Genomic DNA, 23,600 nt, shown 5'->3' on the forward strand with positions numbered 1-23,600 from the left:
TGACCCAGCTCCCCCAACACCTGATCACCTGACCAGCCCTGATCACCTGACCCAGCCTCCCCCAACACCTGATCACCTGACCCAGCCTCCCCCAACACCTGATCACCTGACCCAGCCTCCCCCAACACCTGATCACCTGACCCAGCCTCCCCCAACACCTGATCACCTGACCCAGCCTCCCCCAACACCTGATCACCTGACCCAGCCTCCCCAACACCTGATCACCTGACCCAGCCTCCCCAACACCTGACAATAACTTGATTTGGTTGACTCTGATTCAATTGGTAATCAATCTCTTCATCCTGTTCTCTCTCTCTCTCTCTCTCTCTCTCTCTCTCTCTCTCTCTCTCTCTCTCTCTCTCTCTCTCTCTCTCTCTCTCTCTCTCTCTCTCTCTCTCTCTCTCTCTCTCTTTCTCTCTCTCTTTCTCTCAAACAAAACAAAAACAAGACCACGGAAGCCCAGTAACAGGGAACCCACACACAGGGAAATGTGAGTGACATGTCTCCACTTCTCTGTGACAAAAAGCTACACAGCAGTGAGTGATAGTGTTTTGGTTGGGATCCAGGCTCATGATGTTCTCTATGTATGTAGTATCTTCATTTGACCAGTTTCTCACAGCAGACAAACAGCAGACAAACAGGGTGATCATAATAACGTCCTACACACTGAGGAGTAACACCCAAACTCATTGTTCGTAAATAACGTTTCCACGTCTTCGAAACATTGAGTGTCTGGCCGCCTGCCTCCCAGTGTATGGAAATAGAAATGCTGTTGTTGACCTCAAAACACAGGCTGGTTCTTACCATGTTTCCCGATGCTGTGTACTTGACAGCAAGTCACATGCTCAGGTTTTCCATCTGTCCCGACATCAAAGCTTCGCGGATAAAGAAGGGTATTCATCTCTCAGCAGATAAAATGGCTATTTGTAGAGTTCAAATGATTGTCTTCTAAACACGATTTTCTAAAAAAAAGAATGACATTATGACAACTGAACTTGGAATGACAAAGTGTAGTGTTGTTTATGTTAATGTCATAACGTATAGTATAATTGATTTAAACTGCATCATCTATAGGCCGAGATGTTATTTAAACTAAATCTGTATAGGCCGAGATGTTATTTAAACTACATCATCTATAGGCCGAGATGTTATTTAAACGAGATGTTATTTAAAAATCATCTATAGGCCGAGATGTTATTTAAACTAAATCATCTATAGGCCGAGATGTTATTTAAACTAAATCTGTATAGGCCGAGATGTTATTTAAACTAAATCTGTATAGGCCGAGATGTTATTTAAACTACATCATCTATAGGCCGAGATGTTATTTAAACTAAATCATCTATAGGCCGAGATGTTATTTAAACTAAATCATCTATAGGCCGAGATGTTATTTAAACTGCATCTATAGGCCGAGATGTTATTTAAAGTACATCATCTATAGGCCGAGATGTTATTTAAACTGCATCTATAGGCCGAGATGTTATTTAAAGTACATCATCTATAGGCTGAGATGTTATTTAAACTACATCTGTATAGGCCGAGATGTTATTTAAACTACATCATCTATAGGCTGAGATGTTATTTAAACTACATCTGTATAGGCCGAGATGTTATTTAAAGTACATCATCTATAGGCCGAGATGTTATTTAAACTGCATCTATAGGCCGAGATGTTATTTAAAGTACATCATCTATAGGCCGAGATGTTATTTAAACTGCATCTATAGGCCGAGATGTTATTTAAAGTACATCATCTATAGGCCAAGATGTTATTTAAACTGCATCTATAGGCCGAGATGTTATTTAAAGTACATCATCTATAGGCCGAGATGTTATTTAAAGTACATCATCTATAGGCCGAGATGTTATTTAAACTGCATCTATAGGCCGAGATGTTATTTAAAGTACATCATCTATAGGCCGAGATGTTATTTAAACTGCATCTATAGGCCGAGATGTTATTTAAAGTACATCATCTATAGGCCGAGATGTTATTTAAAGTACATCATCTATAGGCCGAGATGTTATTTAAACATCATCTATAGGCCGAGATGTTATTTAAAGTACATCATCTATAGGCCGAGATGTTATTTAAACTGCATCTATAGGCCGAGATGTTATTTAAAGTACATCATCTATAGGCCGAGATGTTATTTAAAGTACATCATCTATAGGCCGAGATCTTATTTAAACTACATCATCTATAGGCCTAGATGTTATTTAAACTAAATCATCTATAGGCCGAGATGTTATTTAAACTAAATCATCTATAGGCCGAGATGTTATTTAAACTAAATCTGTATAGGCCTAGATGTTATTTAAACTAAATCTGTATAGGCCGAGATGTTATTTAAAGTACATCATCTATAGGCCGAGATGTTATTTAAACTAAATCTGTATAGGCCGAGATGTTATTTAAAGTACATCATCTATAGGCCGAGATGTTATTTAAACTGCATCTATAGGCCGAGATGTTATTTAAAGTACATCATCTATAGGCCGAGATGTTATTTAAAGTACATCATCTATAGGCCGAGATGTTATTTAAACTACATCATCTATAGGCCTAGATGTTATTTAAACTAAATCATCTATAGGCCGAGATGTTATTTAAACTAAATCATCTATAGGCCGAGATGTTATTTAAACTAAATCTGTATAGGCCTAGATGTTATTTAAACTAAATCTGTATAGGCCGAGATGTTATTTAAAGTACATCATCTATAGGCCGAGATGTTATTTAAACTAAATCTGTATAGGCCGAGATGTTATTTAAAGTACATCATCTATAGGCCGAGATGTTATTTAAACTAAATCTGTATAGGCCGAGATGTTATTTAAAGTACATCATCTATAGGCCTAGATGTTATTTAAACTAAATCTGTATAGGCCGAGATGTTATTTAAACTAAATCTGTATAGGCCTAGATGTTATTTAAAGTACATCATCTATAGGCCTAGATGTTATTTAAACTAAATCTGTATAGGCCGAGATGTTATTTAAACTAAATCTGTATAGGCCTAGATGTTATTTAAAGTACATCATCTATAGGCCTAGATGTTATTTAAAGTACATCATCTATAGGCCTAGATGTTATTTAAACTAAATCTGTATAGGCCTAGATGTTATTTAAACTAAATCTGTATAGGCCTAGATGTTATTTAAAGTACATCATCTATAGGCCTAGATGTTATTTAAAGTACATCATCTATAGGCCTAGATGTTATTTAAACTAAATCTGTATAGGCCGAGATGTTATTTAAACTACATCATCTATAGGCCTAGATGTTATTTAAACTACATCATCTATAGGCCTAGATGTTATTTAAACTACATAATCTATAGGCCGAGATGTTATTTAAACTAAATCTGTATAGGCCGAGATGGTATTTAAACTACATAATCTATAGGCCGAGATGTTATTTAAACTAAATCTGTATAGGCCGAGATGGTATTTAAACTAAATCTGTATAGGCCGAGATGGTATTTAAACTAAATCTGTATAGGCCGAGATGTTATTTAAACTAAATCTGTATAGGCCGAGATGGTATTTAAACTAAATCTGTATAGGCCGAGATGGTATTTAAACTAAATCTGTATAGGCCGAGATGGTATTTAAACTAAATCTGTATAGGCCGAGATGTTATTTAAACTAAATCTGTATAGGCCGAGATGTTATTTAAACTAAATCATCTATAGGCCTAGATGTTATTTAAACTAAATCTGTATAGGCCGAGATGTTATTTAAACTAAATCTGTATAGGCCGAGATGTTATTTAAACTAAATCATCTATAGGCCTAGATGTTATTTAAACTAAATCATCTATAGGCCTAGATGTTATTTAAACTAAATCATCTATAGGCCTAGATGTTATTTAAAGTACATCATCTATAGGCCTAGATGTTATTTAAAGTACATCATCTATAGGCCTAGATGTTATTTAAAGTACATCATCTATAGGCCTAGATGTTATTTAAAGTACATCATCTATAGGCCTAGATGTTATTTAAAGTACATCATCTATAGGCCTAGATGTTATTTAAAGTAAATCATCTATAGGCCTAGATGTTATTTAAAGTAAATCTGTATAGGCCTAGATGTTATTTAAAGTACATCATCTATAGGCCTAGATGTTATTTAAACTAAATCTGTATAGGCCGAGATGTTATTTAAAGTACATCATCTATAGGCCTAGATGTTATTTAAACTAAATCTGTATAGGCCGAGATGTTATTTTAACTGCATCATCTATAGGCCGAGATGTTATTTAAAGTACATCATCTATAGGCCTAGATGTTATTTAAAGTACATCATCTATAGGCCTAGATGTTATTTAAAGTAAATCTGTATAGGCCTAGATGTTATTTAAAGTACATCATCTATAGGCCTAGATGTTATTTAAAGTAAATCTGTATAGGCCGAGATGTTATTTAAAGTAAATCTGTATAGGCCGAGATGTTATTTAAAGTACATCATCTATAGGCCTAGATGTTATTTAAACTAAATCTGTATAGGCCGAGATGTTATTTAAAGTAAATCTGTATAGGCCGAGATGTTATTTAAAGTACATCATCTATAGGCCTAGATGTTATTTAAACTAAATCTGTATAGGCCTAGATGTTATTTAAAGTAAATCTGTATAGGCCGAGATGTTATTTAAAGTACATCATCTATAGGCCTAGATTTTATTTAAACTAAATCTGTATAGGCCTAGATTGTCATGCAGGTGAAAGAGGACCCAAAAGCGACTTGGCGAAAACAGAGTCTTTAATCCAGTAAAGTAAATACAAACAAAAAACACAACTTTCACTCGAAATGACGAGGACAAACTGGAGACTCGATCTTGAACAGCAGGTGAACAGCAGGTTGCCTCGGGAAGGCACTTGAACCAGACAGACTCAGACACCTGCTCACCACGCAGCATCTGAGGAAAACACGACACGACAGGGCGATACACAAACACAGCACGGTGAATTCTAGACAAGGAACCGACAGGACAGGAACGGAACACAAAGGAAGAAATAGGGACTCTAATCAGGGGAAAGGATCGGGAACAGGTGTGGGAAGACTAAATGATTGATTAGGGGAATAGGAACAGCTGGGAGCAGGAACGGAACGATAGAGAGAAGAGAGAGCGAGAGAGTGAGAGAGGGAGGGGGAGAGAGAGGGATAGAAAGAGGGAAAGAACCTAATAAGACCAGCAGAGGGAAACGAATAGAATGGGAAGCACAGGGACAAGACAAGATAATAAATGACAAAACATGACATAGATGTTATTTAAAGTAAATCTGTATAGGCCGAGATGTTATTTAAAGTACATCATCTATAGGCCTAGATTTTATTTAAACTAAATCTGTATAGGCCTAGATGTTATTTAAAGTAAATCTGTATAGGCCGAGATGTTATTTAAAGTACATCATCTATAGGCCTAGATTTTATTTAAACTAAATCTGTATAGGCCTAGATTTTATTTAAAGTACATCATCTATAGGCCTAGATGTTATTTAAAGTAAATCTGTATAGGCCTAGATGTTATTTAAAGTAAATTTTATTTAAACTAAATATAGGCCTAGATGTTATTTAAAGTACATCATCTATAGGCCTAGATGTTATTTAAAGATATTATTTAAAGTACATCATCTATAGTAAATCTGTAGATTTTATTTAAACTAAATCTGTATAGGCCTAGATGTTATTTAAAGTACATCATCTATAGGCCGAGATGTTATTTAAAGTAAATCATCTATAGGCCTAGATGTTATTTAAAGTACATCATCTATAGGCCTAGATGTTATTTAAAGTACATCATCTATAGGCCTAGATGTTATTTAAAGTAAATCTGTATAGGCCTATATGTTTTTTTAAATACATCATCTATAGGCCTAGATGTTATCTGAAGTAAAGCTTTATAGGCCTAGATGTTATTTAAAGTAAAGCTCTATAGACCTAGATGTTATTTAAAGTAAAGCTCTATAGACCTAGATGTTATTTAAAGTAAAGCTCTACAGGCTTTACTGGGCGGCAGCGTAGCCTAGTGGTTAGAGCATTGGACTAGTAAATTAAAGCTTGCAAGATCAAATCCCTGAGCTGACAGGGTACAAAATTGGTCGTTCTGCCCCTGAACAAGACAGTTAACCCACTGTTCCTAGGCCATCTTTGAAAATAGTCATTTGTTCTTCACTGACTAAAATAAATAGGCCTATGTTGTAATCAGCTAAACTTTGATCATTGAGGTATTCATTTGAATGACAGGAAATGTTAGAAGTGAATGGTTCTCTGAAGAAAGACAGAAGGCTTTGGAATGTGTTTGATAGAGGAGAGCGATGAGTTGATATAGGGAAGACAGATGGATACCTGTGGATTATGAGGTGAGGGGTGAGTTCAGTTCCCCTTAAGGGAGTAATCAGGGTTGGTATCTGGTTACCTTCTTTCCTGTGGAGCCATAAACTGTAAGGAGGAGGGGTGTCCTAAGCAGGATACATATAAACTGTAATGTCTGAAATGTTTAGCTGTTTGTGAACAGTTTAGCTGATTACAGCTGTACAGAACCTTGGGGAATAATTAAACTTGGTTAAAGCTTCTCTAGTGTCCGTGACTTATTTACTCTGAAAAATAAGAACCTAACACCTAGATGTTATTTAAAGTAAAGATATATAGGCCTAGATGTTTTCATTTTACATTTTTATTTAACCTTGGTGTATACAGGTTTTTGTCGTAGAGATCAAGTCTATTTTTCAAGATAGACCTGGTCCAACAGCCGCAGGGGGAGAACGTTTCAGTTAAAACAACTTACATATACTAACACAACATTGAACAAAACTAGGCACTTATAGTACAACAATTACATATTATGTAAAGAAACACACATGTCAGAACTTAAAACCAGCTGTCCCAAAGACAATGACACTATTCTATGATACTTACATCAACCAAGTGTTTAAACACCACCAACATAACTAAATCATCAAAGTTCAAAATGTTCAGGATAGAATTCCAGGACCATTTTCTTCCAGAGCTGAATGCTTGATATTGTTAAAAGCAAATGAGAATGGGCCGTAAATTATATTTATTTTTCTGACCTGATTTAAAAAATAACAGTGATAAAGTGGCATTTTACCCAATATGGCCTAATAAATCAGTGTATACCGGTGTTTAAGCCTACGCAAGGTCAATAATGACCAGCCAACGGTGCTGTAGAGATCACAATGATGTGTTAGATGTGTTTGATTGGTAATGAACTTGAAGGACGCATGATACACTGAATCAAGTGCTCTCCGGGTAGTGGTTGAGGCCTCCATATATTTTCAGAAAACTTAACGTGTAAATATTTGTATGATCACAACAAGATTCAACAACTGAGACAAACACTGAACAAGTTCCACAGACCTGTGACTAACAGAAATGGAATAATGTGTCCCTGAACAATGGGGGGTCCAAATCAAAGTAACAGTCAGTATCTGGTGTGGCCACCAGCTGCATTAAGTACTGCAGTGCATCTCCTCCTTATGGACAGCATCAGATTTGCCAGTTCTTGCTGTGAGATGTTACGCCACTTTTCCACCAAGGCACCTGCAAATTCCAGGACATTTCTGGGGGGAATGGCCCTAGACCTCACCCTCCGATCCAACAGGTTCCAGATGTGCTCAATGGTATGCTCAATGGGTTTGAGATTCGTGCTCTTCACTGGCCATGGCAGAAAACTGACATTCCTGTCTTGCAGGAAATCAAGCACAGAACGAGCAGTATGGCTGGTGGCATTGTCATGTCAGGAAGAGTCTGCAGGAAGGGTACCGCATGAGGGAGGAGGATGTCTTCCCTTTAACGCACAGCATTGAGATTGCCTGCAATGACATCAAGCTCAGTCCTATGATGCTGTGACACACTGCCCCAGACCATGACGGACCCTCCACCTCCAAATAGATCCCACTCCAGAGTAGAGGCCTCAGTGTCACGCTCATTCCTTTGACGATAAACACGAATCTGACCATCACCCCTGGTGAGACAAAACCGCGACTGGTCAGTGAAGAGCACTTTTTGCCAGTCCTCTCTGGTCCAGCGACTGTGGGTTTGTGCCCATAGGCGACGTTTTTGCCAGTGATGTCTGGTGAGGACCTGCCTTACAACAGGCCTACAAGCCCTCAGTATTTAAACAGTGTTTTAACCCTTTACAATTTAACCCTTTACAATTTTTACAAATGATCTTTGAAAGTCAGGGTCCTGAAAAAGGGACATTTATTTTTTTGCTGAGATTATAACATTTACATTTACATTTACATTTAAGTCATTTAGCAGACGCTCTTATCCAGAGCGACTTACAACATCACTCAAATCTAAAGCTGTCAGTAATGTACATTGTACCAGCTCCTTTCTGGCCTCCTAAGACAAACAAGCCTTATGCTGGTAATAAAAACCTATTCTCAGCTTGAGCTTCCTTATCAAGTTTTCCACATGAACAGCTCAGCTCAACTTGTCATCAACTCCCAAATAGTTGCACACTTTGACTTGCTCTATAGTATGTACATCCATTGTAGCAATGACATGATTAGTAACATGCCTGGCATTTGAAAATACCATGCATTTTGTTTAACCCGAATTCAGAACCAGCTTCAAATCATACAGATTCTGTTGTATGGTAACTGCTACCACTTGAATGACAAACAGGATCATCTGCATAAAAGTGAACATCTGCTGTTTCAATATGATCCCCAATGTTGTTGATGAACAACAGTGGACCCAAAATAGTACCTTGCGGAACACCTGAGCACAACTCTATGGACTCTATGGATTTAGAACCATCTGCCGTTACACATGGTGTATGATTTGATAGGTCATTTATAAACCAATTTAGAGCATGACTAGTAATTATACAGCATTTTAACCTTTGCACCAACATCCTGTCATCTGGGTTAGGGGAGGGTTTGGCTGTTGGGGAGTTGCAACGATGAGACAAGATCTTAATCACGAAATTGGGGGGACAAAATGGAGTAAAAATTACCAAAAATATATATATATGCTTTTTGGATAAGGAATAGGCTCCGGAAAACCAGGAAATCAGGCGTTTACGTAAATATAATACATAAATTACAGATTGAAGTGAACTGAAATAAAACCTGTATTACAAATAAAAATCTGACAACTCCTCTCAGTTTTGAGTCTACCTCCCCCTCTCCCACTCTCCTATAGAAACACTTGAGATAAGTTTCTAATTTCCCTGGAGAAGGATAGACAGGGATGGATATGGATTTCAGATGCTCTCATAGAGAAGTGGGAGCTAAAGCCATCTGTCTGGGAGGCAGAGAGGAGACCCTTGACAGGAGCATTACCATTACACAGTGACAATAACACTTAATCCTACCAGGGGTGCTGGTCTTAGTGTAAAGGTCTGACTGAACCCATCTCAACTATTATATGCATCTCTCAGAGCTGTGAGGGAGACCAGACAGGGATACCACAGGAAGGATAAGAGAGAGAGGGAAGGACACTTCCTTGGGGGCTTTGGCTGCTGTGTCTGTCTGATCTTAATCTCAGGTTAACCCATAACTGAAATCGTATGTTATTTGGTCAGCTGTGTGATTAAATTCTAGCTCTATACATGTTTGTATTTTACATTTGAGAATTCCAGTATGCAAAGTCTCCACCCTCACGAAAGGAAACTCTCAGCCAAAGTCCCGTCCTGTTAAGTCCAAATAACCAGTGACAAAAACCCAAACACTGGAATTACTGTTATTATCCCACGCATCCCATTCATTCCCGACAGATCCTACATTTTACGTACATATATCTGTGCACGAGAGATTAGACTAGACCAGGGAGGGGCAACTCCAGTCCTTGGGGGCCGGAGCATTGTCACCCTTTCCACCACCCCTAGCAAACACAGCTAATTATACAAATTGTATTCTAAACTGAAGATCATGAGTAGTTCAGATTCAGTGTTAGCCGGGGCAACAGTGTGACATCAATCAGGCCCCAGAGGACCTGGTCTAGATGATGCTTCAGTTAAGGTGGTCGCAAATGTTTTACTTGTTTGACTTAAAACTTTGAGAACTGGGATAACTCTGAGCCATCCACAATGATTAATGGTTGACTAGATTCATTATCAAAGAAACGTCCTATCCTACAGTATCTGAAATGCGGCTTGACATGTGTGTGATGTCCACCTGGCCGTGCTGCTGCTCCAGTTTTAACTGTTCTGCCTGCGGCTATGGAATCCTGACCTGTTCACCGAACGTGCTACCTGTCCCAGACCTGCTGTTATCAACTCTCTAGAGACAGCAGGAGTGGTAGAGATACTCTTAATGATCGGCTATGAAAAGCCAACTGACATTTACTCCTGAGGTGTTGACTTGTTGCACCCTCGATTAACTACTGTGATTATTATTATTCGACCATGCTGGTCATTTATGAAAATTTGAACATCTTGGCCATGTTCTGTTATAATCTCCACCCGCCACAGCCAGAAGAGGACTGGCCACCCCTCATAGCCTGGTTCCTCTCTAGCTTTCTTCCTAGGTTTGGCTTTTCTAGGGAGTTTTTCCTAGCCACCGTGCTTCTACACCTGCATTGCATGCTGTTTGGGGTTTTAGGCCAGGTTTCTGTACAGCATTTTGTGGCATCAGCTGATGTAAGAAGGGCTATATAAATACATTTGATTTGATTTGTGATCTCTGCATATATATTATCTCTAAGCAAATCTAAGTGAACATTTTTTTCTGTTAATCGCCATCAAACACTAATGTGATGATACTTACCGTGGTTATTTTTTCTCTCCCTCCCTCTCTCTCTCTCTCTCTCTCTCTCTCTCACTCACTCTCTCTCTCTCCATCTCTCTCACTCACTCACTCTCTCTCTCCATCTCTCTCTCTCTCACTCACTCTCTCTCTCCATCTCTCTCTCTCACTCACTCTCTCTCTCCATCTCTCTCTCTCTCACTCACTCTCTCTCTCCATCTCTCTCTCTCTCACTCACTCTCTCTCTCCATCTCTCTCTCTCTCACTCACTCTCTCTCTCCATCTCTCTCACTCACTCTCTCTCTCTCTCCATCTCTCTCTCTCTCTCTCTCTCCTTCTCCCTCTCTTCTCAGTTTTTACAATAGCAGCCACTTTTCTCATTGTTTGGAGGCCGACGCCCATCTCACAACCCAAAAGCCATGGCAGATGAAGCGGACATGCGCAATGAGCTGGAAAACCTGCAGACAAAGGCGGACCAGATAGCTGATGAGGTAAAAACACACACAAAGACACCTACCACACACACCTCACACACACCTCCAACCTGAGTGACGGCTCACAGTAGATCTTCATTGTTTCATGAACACAAATGAGATCCACATCAGGGCGCGTCTCAGAGTGGGAGTACTGATTTTAGGATTAATTTAGCCATTTTGATCATAATGAATATGGTTATATATGGACAGGAGGATCAGCACTTGTACTCTGAGACGTTTTTCTGAACATGGGCCTTGAGCTCCACACCTGAGACAGAAGCAAACAATTAAGCATCTTCATTACATATCAGAGCTCTGTCAACTTTTTTGTTCCACTTTTGCAACACTGTAAAACAATCTGTACTGAGGGGAAAGAGACTATGTGGGGTTATGCAAGTCATGAATTAGAAAGATGTGTGAGTGCTGTTTGACTATAAATAGACTGTATTGCTCTAAGCTAAGCTGAGTCAACCAGACCCTGCCTGAAACACACCATTTTGTTTTTGGTTTGATACATTGTGTGTGTGTGTGTACATTTGTGTGTGTGTGTTTATTTTATGAAGAATGTACCGCACATTGCTATCTGTAGCCTACTACTTACCCCTGTGTAAGTTAACAGATTGTGTTTGTAGCTACACGTACACTTTTATTCTGGCTTACATATGGATAGAAAGAGATCAAATCTGTGTCATGATATAACCTGTATTTATGCTTTGAGGCAGCCATATTGGGATGACTCCTGGAGCCTACTAGAGACAGCTTTTCAGAGTGGTCACTAGCTGGCACAGCCAAAAAATTATACAATCTGATTTTAAACATAACCCTTACCTTAAACCTAACCTGAATGCCTTATCCTAACTCTAAATTAAGACCAAAGAGCTAATATTTGTTTTAATCCATTTTTACGATATACAGAGCCTTGCAAAAGTATTCATCCCCCTTGGTGTTTTTCCAAATTTGTTGCATTACAACCTGTAATTTAAATGGATTTTAATTTGGATTTCATGTAATGGACAGACACAAAATATTCCAAATTGGTGAAGTGAAATTTAAAAAATAACTTGTTTCAAAAAATGATCTAAAATTAAAAACAGAAAAGTGGTGTGTGCATATGTATTCACCCCCTTTGATATGAAGCCCCTAAATAAGATCTGGTGCAACCAATTACCTTTAGAAGTCACATAATTAGTTAAATAAAGTCCACCTGGGTGCAATCTAAGTGTCACATTATCAGTCATATGATCTCAGTATATATACACCTGTTCTGAAAGGCCCCAGAAGCGGCACCATGAAGACCAAGGAGCTCTCCAAATAGGTCAGGGATAAAGTTGCGGAGAAGTTCAGATCAGGGTTGGGTTATAAAAAAAGATCTGAAACTTTAAACATCCCACGGAGCTCCATTAAATCATTTTTTTTTAAACGGAAAGAATATGGCACCACAACAAACCTGCGTAGAGAGGGCCGCCCACCAAAACTCACGGACCAGGCAAGGAGGGCATTAATCAGAGAGGCAACAAAGAGACCAAAGATAACCCTGAAGGAGCTGCGAAGCTCCACAGCGGAGATTGGAGTATCTGTCCATAAACCGTACACTCCACAGAGCTGGGCTTTATCATTTACATTTACATTTAAGTCATTTAGCAGACGCTCTTATCCAGAGCGACTTACAAATTGGTGCATTCACCTTATGACATCCAGCGGGACAGTCACTTTACAATAGTGCATCTAAATCTTAAAGGGGGGGGGGGGGTGAGAGGGATTACTTATCCTATCCTAGGTATTCTTTAAAGAGGTGGGGTTTCAGGTGTCTCCGGAAGGTGGTGATTGAAAAAAGCCATTGCTTAAAGAAAAAAATAAGCAAACAAATTTAGTGTTTGCCAAAAGGCATGCGGGAGACTCCCCAAACATATGGAAGAAGGTACTCTGGTCAGATGAGACTAAAATTTACCTTTTTGGCCATCAAGGAAAACGCTATGTCTGGTGCAAACCCAACACCTCTCATCACACAGAGAACACCATCCCCACAGTGAAGCATGGTGGTGGCAGCATCATGCTGTGGGGATGTTTTTCATCAGCAGGGACTGGGAAACTGGTCAGAGTTAAATACAGGGAATTTCTTGAGGGAAACCTTTTTCAGTCTTCCAGAGATTGAAACTGGGATGGAGGTTCACCTTCCAGCAGGACAATGACCCTAAGCATACTGCTAAAGCAACACTCGAGTAAATTTAGGGGAAACATTTAAATGTCTTGGAATGGCCTAGTCAAAGCACAAACCTCAATCCAATTAATAATCTGTGGTATGACTTAAAGATTGCTGTACACCAGTGTAACCTTTCAACTTGAAGGAGCTGGAGCAGTTTTGCCTTGAAGAACGGGCAAAAATCCCAGTGGCTAGATGTGCCAAGCTTATAGAGACATACCCCAAGAGACTTGCAGCTGTAATTGCTGCAAATGGTGGCTCTACAAAGTATTGACTTTGGGAGGGTTGAATAATTATTCACACTCAAGTTTTAATTTTTTGGGGTATTTTTTCTTGTTTGTTTCACAATAAAACATATTTAGTATCTTCAAAGTGGTAGGCATGTTGTGTAAATCAAATGACACAAACTCCCAAAAAAATCCATTTTAATTCCAGTTTATCAGGCAACAAAATACGAAAAATGTGAAGGGGGGTGAATAATTTCGCCCATTTAGCAGAAACCACTCCGTTCTACCTCCAGGACAAGACTCGTGACAATAAACGTCAATCTGTCACATGAAAGAACCTTTGTTGACTCTTTGAGGTAGTGCCAGCCCTGACTGCCTGCTTGGTGTCAATAATAACAGACATCCAGATATAGTGGCCCATTATCAGCCAAATCCCACTTTGTGTCAAGGTCACTTGAGTATTTGACTCGGTTAGTGGACAAAAACCTTGCATGGCACAGGAAGTATTTTTTTTCTAAAATGGCCATCAGTCTGGTCTGAGTTCAGAATCAAAGGGATGACAACATTTGATGATATAATAACACATCGACACAGATAAATCTCTTGTTTTCTGAACTTTCCTGCATCTTTGGGAAAAGTGGAGTATGATGCATTATTATGATCCTCTCCGTCTGTCGCCCCGCAGGGTGAACGTGTGGCGTCTGAGGTCGGTAACAGAAGGTCTAATATCTCACCCTAACGTACTGTCGCATGTAGCCTACTGTCCTTGGGTTCATTTGATCACAGATTGACAATGCGTTATAATCTCACGTTAATAATCTCACATTAATAATCCTTGGTTCAATTGTCTTGTTATCCACGTCACTGTTATTCTCTCTCTATTCTCCCCTCTCTGTTATCGAGCACTGCGTGTCAACCACCGTTAGTCAGACATAAACTCTATTTGTTATAAACTAGGTGTCATGGTTATGGGTTATTTGTCCTACTGTGTCCATGTTCCCATGGTTTTGCTGCGGGTGTTTTAGACAGTGTTAACTAGCATGTCCTTTCTGAGTGGGGCACAGCCTTTAATTCAGATGGCCAGAATAACACACTAGCTCAAATGGACCTATTACACATTCAGGAAGGGATAATGTAATCCAGCCAGGCTCTGGAGAGAGAGGGAGATGGGAGAGAGAGGGAGATGTGAGAGAGAGGGAGATGGGAGAGAGAGGGAGAGAGAGAGAGAGAGAGAGACTGGATAAGTAAAGGAATGGGAGGCCGGGAGGAAGGGAAGGAGGGAGGGAGGAAAGGGAGGAGGGAGGGAGGGAGGAAAGGGAGGAGGGAGGGAGGGAGGAAAGGGAGGAGGGAGATCGGGAGATTGAGGAGGGGAAGGGAGAAGCAGAGCAGATGAGAGGGAAAGGGAGATCGAGTGAGATAAACACATTTAGAGGGATGTAGATGTATGAAAAGGGGGATAGATCGAAAAAGAGGGAAAGAGTGAGGAGAACTGGTCAAAAATCCAGTGGGAATGTGAAGAATTGGTAGCTCACTGTGGGTCAATGTTAATATGGTAATAGTATGTTAATGATATAGCTCACTGTGTGTCAATGTTAATATGTTAATGACATGTTAATGATATAGCTCACTGTGTGTCAATGTTAATGATATGTTAATGATATAGCTCACTGCATGTCAATGTTAATATGTTAATGACATGTTAATGATATAGCTCACTGTGTGTCAGTGTTAATTTGTTAATGATATGTTAATGATATAGCTGACTGTTTGTCAATGTTAATCATATGGTATACCAGGTGTATGCCCCACTAGGTGTATTCATCACCAGGTGTATTCATAACCAAGTGTATACCCCACCAGGAGTATTCATCACCAGGTGTATTCCCCACCAGGTGTATTCCCCACCAGGTGTATTCATCACCAGGTGTATTCATCACCAGGTGTATTCCCTACCAGGTGTATTCATCACCAGGTGTATTCATCACCAGGTGTATTCATCACCAGGTGTATTCCCCACCAGGTGTATTCATCACCAGGTGTATTCATCACCAGGTGTATTCATCACCAGGTGTATTCCCCACCAGGTGTATTCATCAGCAGGTGTATTCATCACCAGGTGTATTCCCCACCAGGTGTATTCCCCACCAGGTGTATTCATCACCAGGTGTATTCATAACCAGGTGTATTCCCCACCAGGTGTATTCATCACCAGGTGTATTCATTACCAGGTGTATTCCCCACCAGTTGTATTCATCACTAGGTGTATTCATCACCAGGTGTATTCCCCACCAGTTGTATTCATCACCAGGTGTATTCATCAGCAGGTGTATTCCTCACCAGGTGTATTCACCAGCAGGTGTATTCATCAGCAGGTGTATTCATCACCAGGTGTATTCATCACCAGGTGTATTCCCCACCAGTTGTATTCATCACCAGGTGTATTCATCAGCAGGTGTATTCCTCACCAGGTGTATTCATCACCAGGTGTATTCCCCACCAGGTGTATTCGTCACCAGGTGTATTCCCCACCAGTTGTATTCATCACCAGGTGTATTCCCCACCAGGTGTATTCGTCACCAGGTGTATTCATCAGCAGGTGTATTCCCCACCAGGTGTATTCCCCACCAGGTGTATTCATCACCAGGTGTATTCCCCACCAGGTGTATTCATCACCAGGTGTATTCCCCACCAGGTGTATTCCTCACCAGGTGTATTCATCACCAGGTGTATTCCCCACCAGGTCTATTCCCCACCAGGTGTATTCATCAGCAGGTGTATTCCCCACCAGGTGTATTCCCCACCAGGTGTATTCATCACCAGGTGTATTCCCCACCAGGTGTATTCGTCACCAGGTGTATTCATCAGCAGGTGTATTCCCCACCAGGTGTATTCATTACCAGGTGTATTCCCCACCAGGTGTATTCATCAGCAGGTGTATTCATTACCAGGTGTATTCCCCACCAGGTGTATTCCCCACCAGGTGTATTCATCACCAGGTGTATTCCTCACCAGGTGTATTCATCACCAGGTGTATTTACCACCAGGTGTATTAATCACCAGGTGTATTCATCACCAGGTGTATTCCTCACCAGGTGTATTCATCACCAGGTGTATTTACCACCAGGTGTATTAATCACCAGGTGTATTTACCACCAGGTGTATTAATCACCAGGTGTATTCCCCACCAGGTGTATTCGTCACCAGGTGTATTCATCAGCAGGTGTATTCCCCACCAGGTGTATTCATTACCAGGTGTATTCCCCACCAGTTGTATTCATCACCAGGTGTATTCCCCACCAGGTGTATTCCCCACCAGGTGTATTCATCACCAGGTGTATTCCCCACCAGGTGTATTCATCACCAGGTGTATTCCCCACCAGGTGTATTCCTCACCAGGTGTATTCATCACCAGGTGTATTCCCCACCAGGTGTATTCCCCACCAGGTGTATTCATCACCAGGTGTATTCCCCACCAGGTGTATTCATCAGCAGGTGTATTCATCACCAGGTGTATTCCCCACCAGGTGTATTCATCAGCAGGTGTATTCATCGGCAGGTGTATTCATCGGCAGGTGTATTCCCCACCAGGTGTATTCATCGGCAGGTGTATTCATCACCAGGTGTATTCCCCACCAGGTGTATTCATCAGCAGGTGTATTCATCGGCAGGTGTATTCATCGGCAGGTGTATTCCCCACCAGGTGTATTCATCACCAGGTGTATTCCCCACCAGGTGTATTCATCAGCAGGTGTATTCATCACCAGGTGTATTCCCCACCAGGTGTATTCATCACCAGGTGCATTCCCCACCAGGTGTATTCATCACCAGGTGTATTCCCCACCAGGTGTATTCATCACCAGGTGTATTCATCAGCAGGTGTATTCCTCACCAGGTGTATTCATCAGCAGGTGTATTCATCAGCAGGTGTATTCATCACCAGGTGTATTCCCCACCAGGTGTATTCATAACGAGGTGTATTCATCACCAGGTGTATTCCCCACCAGGTGTATTCATCAGCAGGTGTATTCATCACCAGGTGTATTCATCACCAGGTGTATTCCCCACCAGGTGTATTCATCAGCATGTGTATTCATCACCAGGTGTATTCATCAGCGGGTGTATTCATCACCAGGTGTATTCATCACCAGGTGTATTCATCACCAGGTGTATTCCCCACCAGGTGTATTCATCACCAGGTGTATTCATCAGCAGGTGTATTCCCCACCAGGTGTATTCATCACCAGGTGTATTCCCCACCAGGTGTATTCGTCAGCAGGTGTATTCATCACCAGGTGTATTCCCCACCAGGTGTATTCCCCACCAGGTGTATTCATCACCAGGTGTATTCATCAGCAGGTGTATTCCTCACCAGGTGTGAGGTACAGTTCAGTAGTAGAGAAGAGATTAATCTGACAACTCTCTAATATGGGTGTTTTCTCTCCACAGTCGCTGGAGAGCACTCGGCGTATGCTGGCCATGGTTGAGGAGGTAAGGTCATGTCAACATCACACACACACACACACACACACACACACACACACACACACACACACACACACACACACACACACACACACACACACACACACACACACACACACACACACACACACACACACACACACACACACACACACATAGTTATCTTATTCTAATGGAGAGACAAATTAAACGTCCTAATTTCCAAGTGAAATATAAGCACTTGTACTTGCTTTGTAGTGAATTTTAATTTTTGGTTTAGTTTTACATAATTTGTTTTCGGAAAAAAAGCACATTACATATTAAATCCTTACGTTTTAGAGTTTGACTCCCAGTCGAGGGACTAGCCTCAGTTTAACAACACTCCTACTTCCTGGAAGACAATGGCTGAATAGTGCTTCAAATGTACCATGTATCTGTGACTGTGTCTGTTTCCAGAGGGCTTTAAATTGTAGAGGATGAAGGGCCAATATCCCAGCATGTATAATGCATGAGTAGGTCCACAGGAGGTTGGTGGCACCTTAATTGGGGAGAACAGGTTCACGGTAACGGCTGGAGAGGAATAGGTGAAATGGTATCAAAATACATCAAACACCTGGTTTCCATGGTTTCCAGGTGTTTGATGCCATTCCATTTCGCTCCGTTCCGGCCGTTATTATGAGCCATCCTCCCCTCAGCAGCCTCCTGAAAGTAGGTAGCTACACATACATACAGCCAACGCTGTCTATAACCCTAGGCCGCAACATGGATTTAATATGTATGGCTGTTACAGACATACCTTCTGGGATATAGTATGTTCCTGAGTGGCGCAGTCTAAGACACTACATCTCAGTAAAAGAGGCGTCACTGCATTACCCGGTTCGAATCCAGGCTGCATCATATCCGGCCGTGATTGGGAGTCCCATAGGGAGGCGCACAATTGCCCCAGGTTTGGTTGGGGTAGGCTTTCAATGTAAATGAGAATTTGTGTTTATTAACTGACCTGCCTAGTTAAATAAAGGTTAAATAAACAACAACAAAAATAAACGTTGAGCTTCAGCAATACAAGGTGTGTCTGTAGGCTAGCGCTCCCCCAGTTAAAACACTGAAGAGGAAGGGGGTGAGGTTTCAGTGCTTGGTTGTAGTACAGTGCATTGAGAAAGTATTCAGACCCCTTGACTTTGTCCACATTTTTGTTACGTTACAGCCTTATTCTAAAATGGATTAAATAATCCCCCCTCATCAATCTAGACACAATACCACATAATGACATCACAATACCCCATAATGACATCACAATACCCCATAATGACATCACAATACCCCATAATGACATCACAATACCCCATAATAACAAAGCGAAAACAATGTTTTTAGACATGTTTGCAAATGTATTAAAAATGTGAAACTGAAATATTCACATTTACATAAGTATTCAGACCCTTTCTCTAAGTACTATGTTATATGTTACTAATACCTTCTTCATTTCACTGATGCTGTTCGTTCACACGTAGGACACTGACCGGTCAAACACCACGTTTATAGTTGTAGCTCTTTCACGGCTATGAGGCTTGGTTGTTAAGAAAAATTATCGTAGTTCTTTAGCTACCAAGGCTTTGAGAAACCCACCCACCCAGGTCAATACTTTTCCAAATATCCAATTACAGACTTCTTCTCTCAAGCACAGGGTGATAGCTGTTGAGTGGGCTTTGAACTAGGGACACTAGGCTAATAGAATCAGCTAAGAGTGTGTTTTAGTGCATGGGAGCGTATCTGTTCAGTGGACTGGAAGCCCTCTCTTTGACTGAGTGGGGGTGTTATGTTTTATGGAGGTTGTGAATATGTTGACTGATGGTTTCCTGGGCTATCCATCTCCTTGATGTAATGTTGTTCGACTCTGCCTCTGTCCTCAATTCTGTCTTTAACCAGCCGCACAAACTGAGTTATCCGCTGAGCCGCCCTGTTATGAAGCGTTATAACACTACGTAAGGTTGTCATTGACTGAGATGTCATAGACTTGACTGGGGTTTGTGAATTTAGGGGTTAAATCTACCTGTCTGTCCCCCATGTACGCATTGAGCCGTTCAGGATGAGAAGAGAGAGAGACAGTCTGATAGTCTGTTGTATTTTTTATTTAATTTCACCTTTAAATATCAGGACTCTGTTTAAATGGTGGAGGGAGAGAGAGACAGTATTATAGTCTGTTATAGCAGGACTCTGTTGAAATGGTGGAGGGAGAGAGAGACAGTATTATAGTCTGTTATAGCAGGACTCTGTTAAAATGGTGGAGGGAGAGAGAGAGACAGTATTATAGTCTGTTATAGCAGGACTCTGTTGAAATGGTGGAGGGAGAGAGAGACAGTATCATAGTCTGATATATCAGGACTCTGTTAAAATGGTGGAGGGAGAGACAGACAGTATTATAGTCTGTTATAGCAGGACTCTGTTGAAATGGTGGAGGGAGAGAGAGACAGTATTATATCAGAACTCTGTTGACATGGTGGAGGGAGAGAGAGACAGTATTATAGTCTGTTATATCAGGACTCTGTTAAAATGTTGGAGGGAGAGAGAGAGACAGTATTATAGTCTGTTATAGCAGGACTCTGTTAAAATGGTGGAGGGAGAGAGAGAGACAGTATTATAGTCTGTTATAGCAGGACTCTGTTGAAATGGTGGAGGGAGAGAGAGACAGTATTATAGTCTGTTATAGCAGGACTCTGTTGAAATGGTGGAGGGAGAGAGAGAGACAGTATTATAGTCTGTTATATCAGGACTCTGTTGAAATGGTGGAGGGAGAGAGAGAGACAGTATTATAGTCTGTTATATCAGGACTCTGTTGAAATGGTGGAGGGAGAGACAGACAGTATTATAGCCTGTTATAGCAGGACTCTGTTGAAATGGTGGAGGGAGAGAGAGACAGTATTATATCAGAACTCTGTTGACATGGTGGAGGGAGAGAGAGACAGTATCATAGTCTGATATATCAGGACTCTGTTAAAATGGTGGAGGGAGAGACAGACAGTATTATAGTCTGTTATATCAGGACTCTGTTGAAATGGTGGAGGGAGAGAGAGAGACAGTATTATAGTCTGTTATAGCAGGACTCTGTTGAAATGGTGGAGGGAGAGAGAGACAGTATTATAGTCTGTTATATCAGGACTCTGTTAAAATGGTGGAGGGAGAGAGAGAGACAGTATTATAGTCTGTTATAGCAGGACTCTGTTGAAATGGTGGAGGGAGAGAGAGACAGTATTATAGCCTGTTATAGCAGGACTCTGTTGAAATAGTGGAGGGAGAGAGAGAGACAGTATTATAGTCTGTTATAGCAGGACTCTGTTGAAATGGTGGAGGGAGAGAGAGACAGTATTATAGCCTGTTATAGCAGGACTCTGTTGAAATAGTGGAGGGAGAGAGAGAGACAGTATTATAGTCTGTTATAGCAGGACTCTGTTGAAATGGTGGAGGGAGAGAGAGACAGTATTATAGTCTGTTATAGCAGGACTCTGTTGAAATAGTGGAGGGAGAGAGAGAGACAGTATTATAGTCTGTTATATCAGGACTCTGTTGAAATGGTGGAGGGAGAGAGAGACAGTATTATATCAGAACTCTGTTGACATGGTGGAGGGAGAGAGAGACAGTATTATAGTCTGTTATATCAGGACTCTGTTGAAATGGTGGAGGGAGAGAGAGACAGTATTATAGTCTGTTATATCAGGACTCTGTTAAAATGGTGGAGGGAGAGAGAGACAGTATTATAGTCTGTTATAGCAGGACTCTGTTGAAATGGTGGAGGGAGAGAGAGACAGTATTATAGTCTGTTATATCAGGACTCTGTTAAAATGGTGGAGGGAGAGACAGACAGTATTATAGTCTGTTATATCAGGACTCTGTTAAAATGGTGGAGGGAGAGAGAGACAGTATTATAGCCTGTTATAGCAGGACTCTGTTGAAATGGTGGAGGGAGAGAGAGACAGTATTATAGCCTGTTATAGCAGGACTCTGTTGAAATGGTGGAGGGAGAGAGAGACAGTATTATAGTCTGTTATAGCAGGACTCTGTTGGTGGAGGGAGAGAGAGACAGTATTATAGCCTGTTATAGCAGGACTCTGTTGGTGGAGGGAGAGAGAGGAAAATAATCAATGCTGCTGGTGGAGAGACTGGATCTGAAGAACATATGTAAATCTCTCAGACAGACAGACAGACAGACAGACAGACAGACAGACAGACAGACAGACAGACAGACAGACAGACAGACAGACAGACAGACAGACAGACAGACAGACAGACAGACAGACAGACAGACAGACAGACAGACAGACAGACAGACAGACAGACAGACAGACAGACAGACAGACAGACAGACAGACAGACAGACAGACAGACAGAGATTCTAGAATGCAGGAAGAGATTGACAAGATGACACTGACAAAAGGTGAAAATCGTAGGTAATATATGTATGGAAACACTTTTGAAATCTGTCCTGCTCCTACTGAATGTTTGGTGGGAAAGTGGCAGCTTCAAATACACAGTCATAGCAGTGTCATATGTCTCCATGTAATTGGGTCATTATGTGAAATTGAACCGTAAATAATACATGTTGAAGAGAAGCATCTGGTGCCATCAAGTCTATTTCCATGCCTCGTACTTTCTCTACATTTCTCAAATCTATATGTAGGTATGCTAGCTGTATTAAAATGACCTGCACTAAATCATTCATGGTCTGAACAGGGCCGGATTAATGCAGGGGCTTACCGGGGTCGAAGCCCCTGGACACAGGCCCATTGGAGGCCCAGGCCCGTGGGAGGCCCAGGCCCGTGGGAGGCCCAGGCCCGTGGGAGGCCCAGGCCCGTGGGAGGCCCAGGCCAGTGGGAGGCCCAAGAGGCAGCAAACATTATTATTATAATAGTATATATATGCCATTTATATTGTACACTATATATTAGATACAGTGCCTTCAGGAAGTATTCACACCCCTTGATTTTCACACATTTTCTTATGTTGTAACCTGAATCAAAAATGTTTTCAATTACAATTTTTTCTTTTTTTTTCCCCCGCTGGTCTACACACAATATCCAGTAAAGTTTTTTTGAAATGTTTACAAATGAATAAATAATGAAAAGCTGAAATGTCAATAAGTATTCAACCCCTTTGTCTAAATAAGCTCAAGAGTAAAAATGTGTTTAACAAAGTCATATAATAAGTTACATGGACTCTGTCATATAGTAAATGACTCAATCTGTGTGCAATAATACTGTTGAACGAGATTTTCGAATGACTACTTCATCTCTGTACCCAACACATAACGTTATCTGTAAGGTCCCCCAGTCGAGCAGTGAAATTCAAACACAGATTCATCAACAAAGACCAGGGATGTTTTCAAATGCCTCACAAAGAAGGGGACCTATTGGTAGACTGGTAGAAATAAAAAAGCAGACATTGAATATCCCTTTGAGTATTTATTTTTTGTTTACCCCTTTTTTTCTCCCCAATTTCATGGTATCCAATTGG

The 23,600-nt window shown here is 40.8% G+C and overlaps 1 protein-coding gene across 5 annotated transcripts in view; it reads left to right on the forward strand.

Moving 5' to 3' along the window:
• The window catches only part of LOC124046748 (synaptosomal-associated protein 25-B-like), a 95,443-nt gene that overhangs the window by 41,186 nt on the left and 30,657 nt on the right, over window positions 1-23,600 (forward strand). For 2 of the 5 annotated variants that reach the window (XM_046367471.1, XM_046367469.1), the window contains exons 2-4: window positions 11,085-11,222; window positions 14,320-14,340; window positions 18,081-18,122. In XM_046367471.1, coding sequence (XP_046223427.1) covers window positions 11,151-11,222; window positions 14,320-14,340; window positions 18,081-18,122 — 135 coding nt within the window. In that variant the 5' untranslated portion in view covers window positions 11,085-11,150. Of the gene's footprint in view, window positions 1-448; window positions 491-11,084; window positions 11,223-14,319; window positions 14,341-18,080; window positions 18,123-23,600 lie in introns of all 5 variants that reach the window. The other 3 variants (XM_046367474.1, XM_046367473.1, XM_046367470.1) reach the window with 2 other exon arrangements.

This window comes from Oncorhynchus gorbuscha, linkage group LG10 (assembly GCF_021184085.1).
Source record: "Oncorhynchus gorbuscha isolate QuinsamMale2020 ecotype Even-year linkage group LG10, OgorEven_v1.0, whole genome shotgun sequence".
Lineage (NCBI taxonomy): Eukaryota > Metazoa > Chordata > Actinopteri > Salmoniformes > Salmonidae > Oncorhynchus > Oncorhynchus gorbuscha.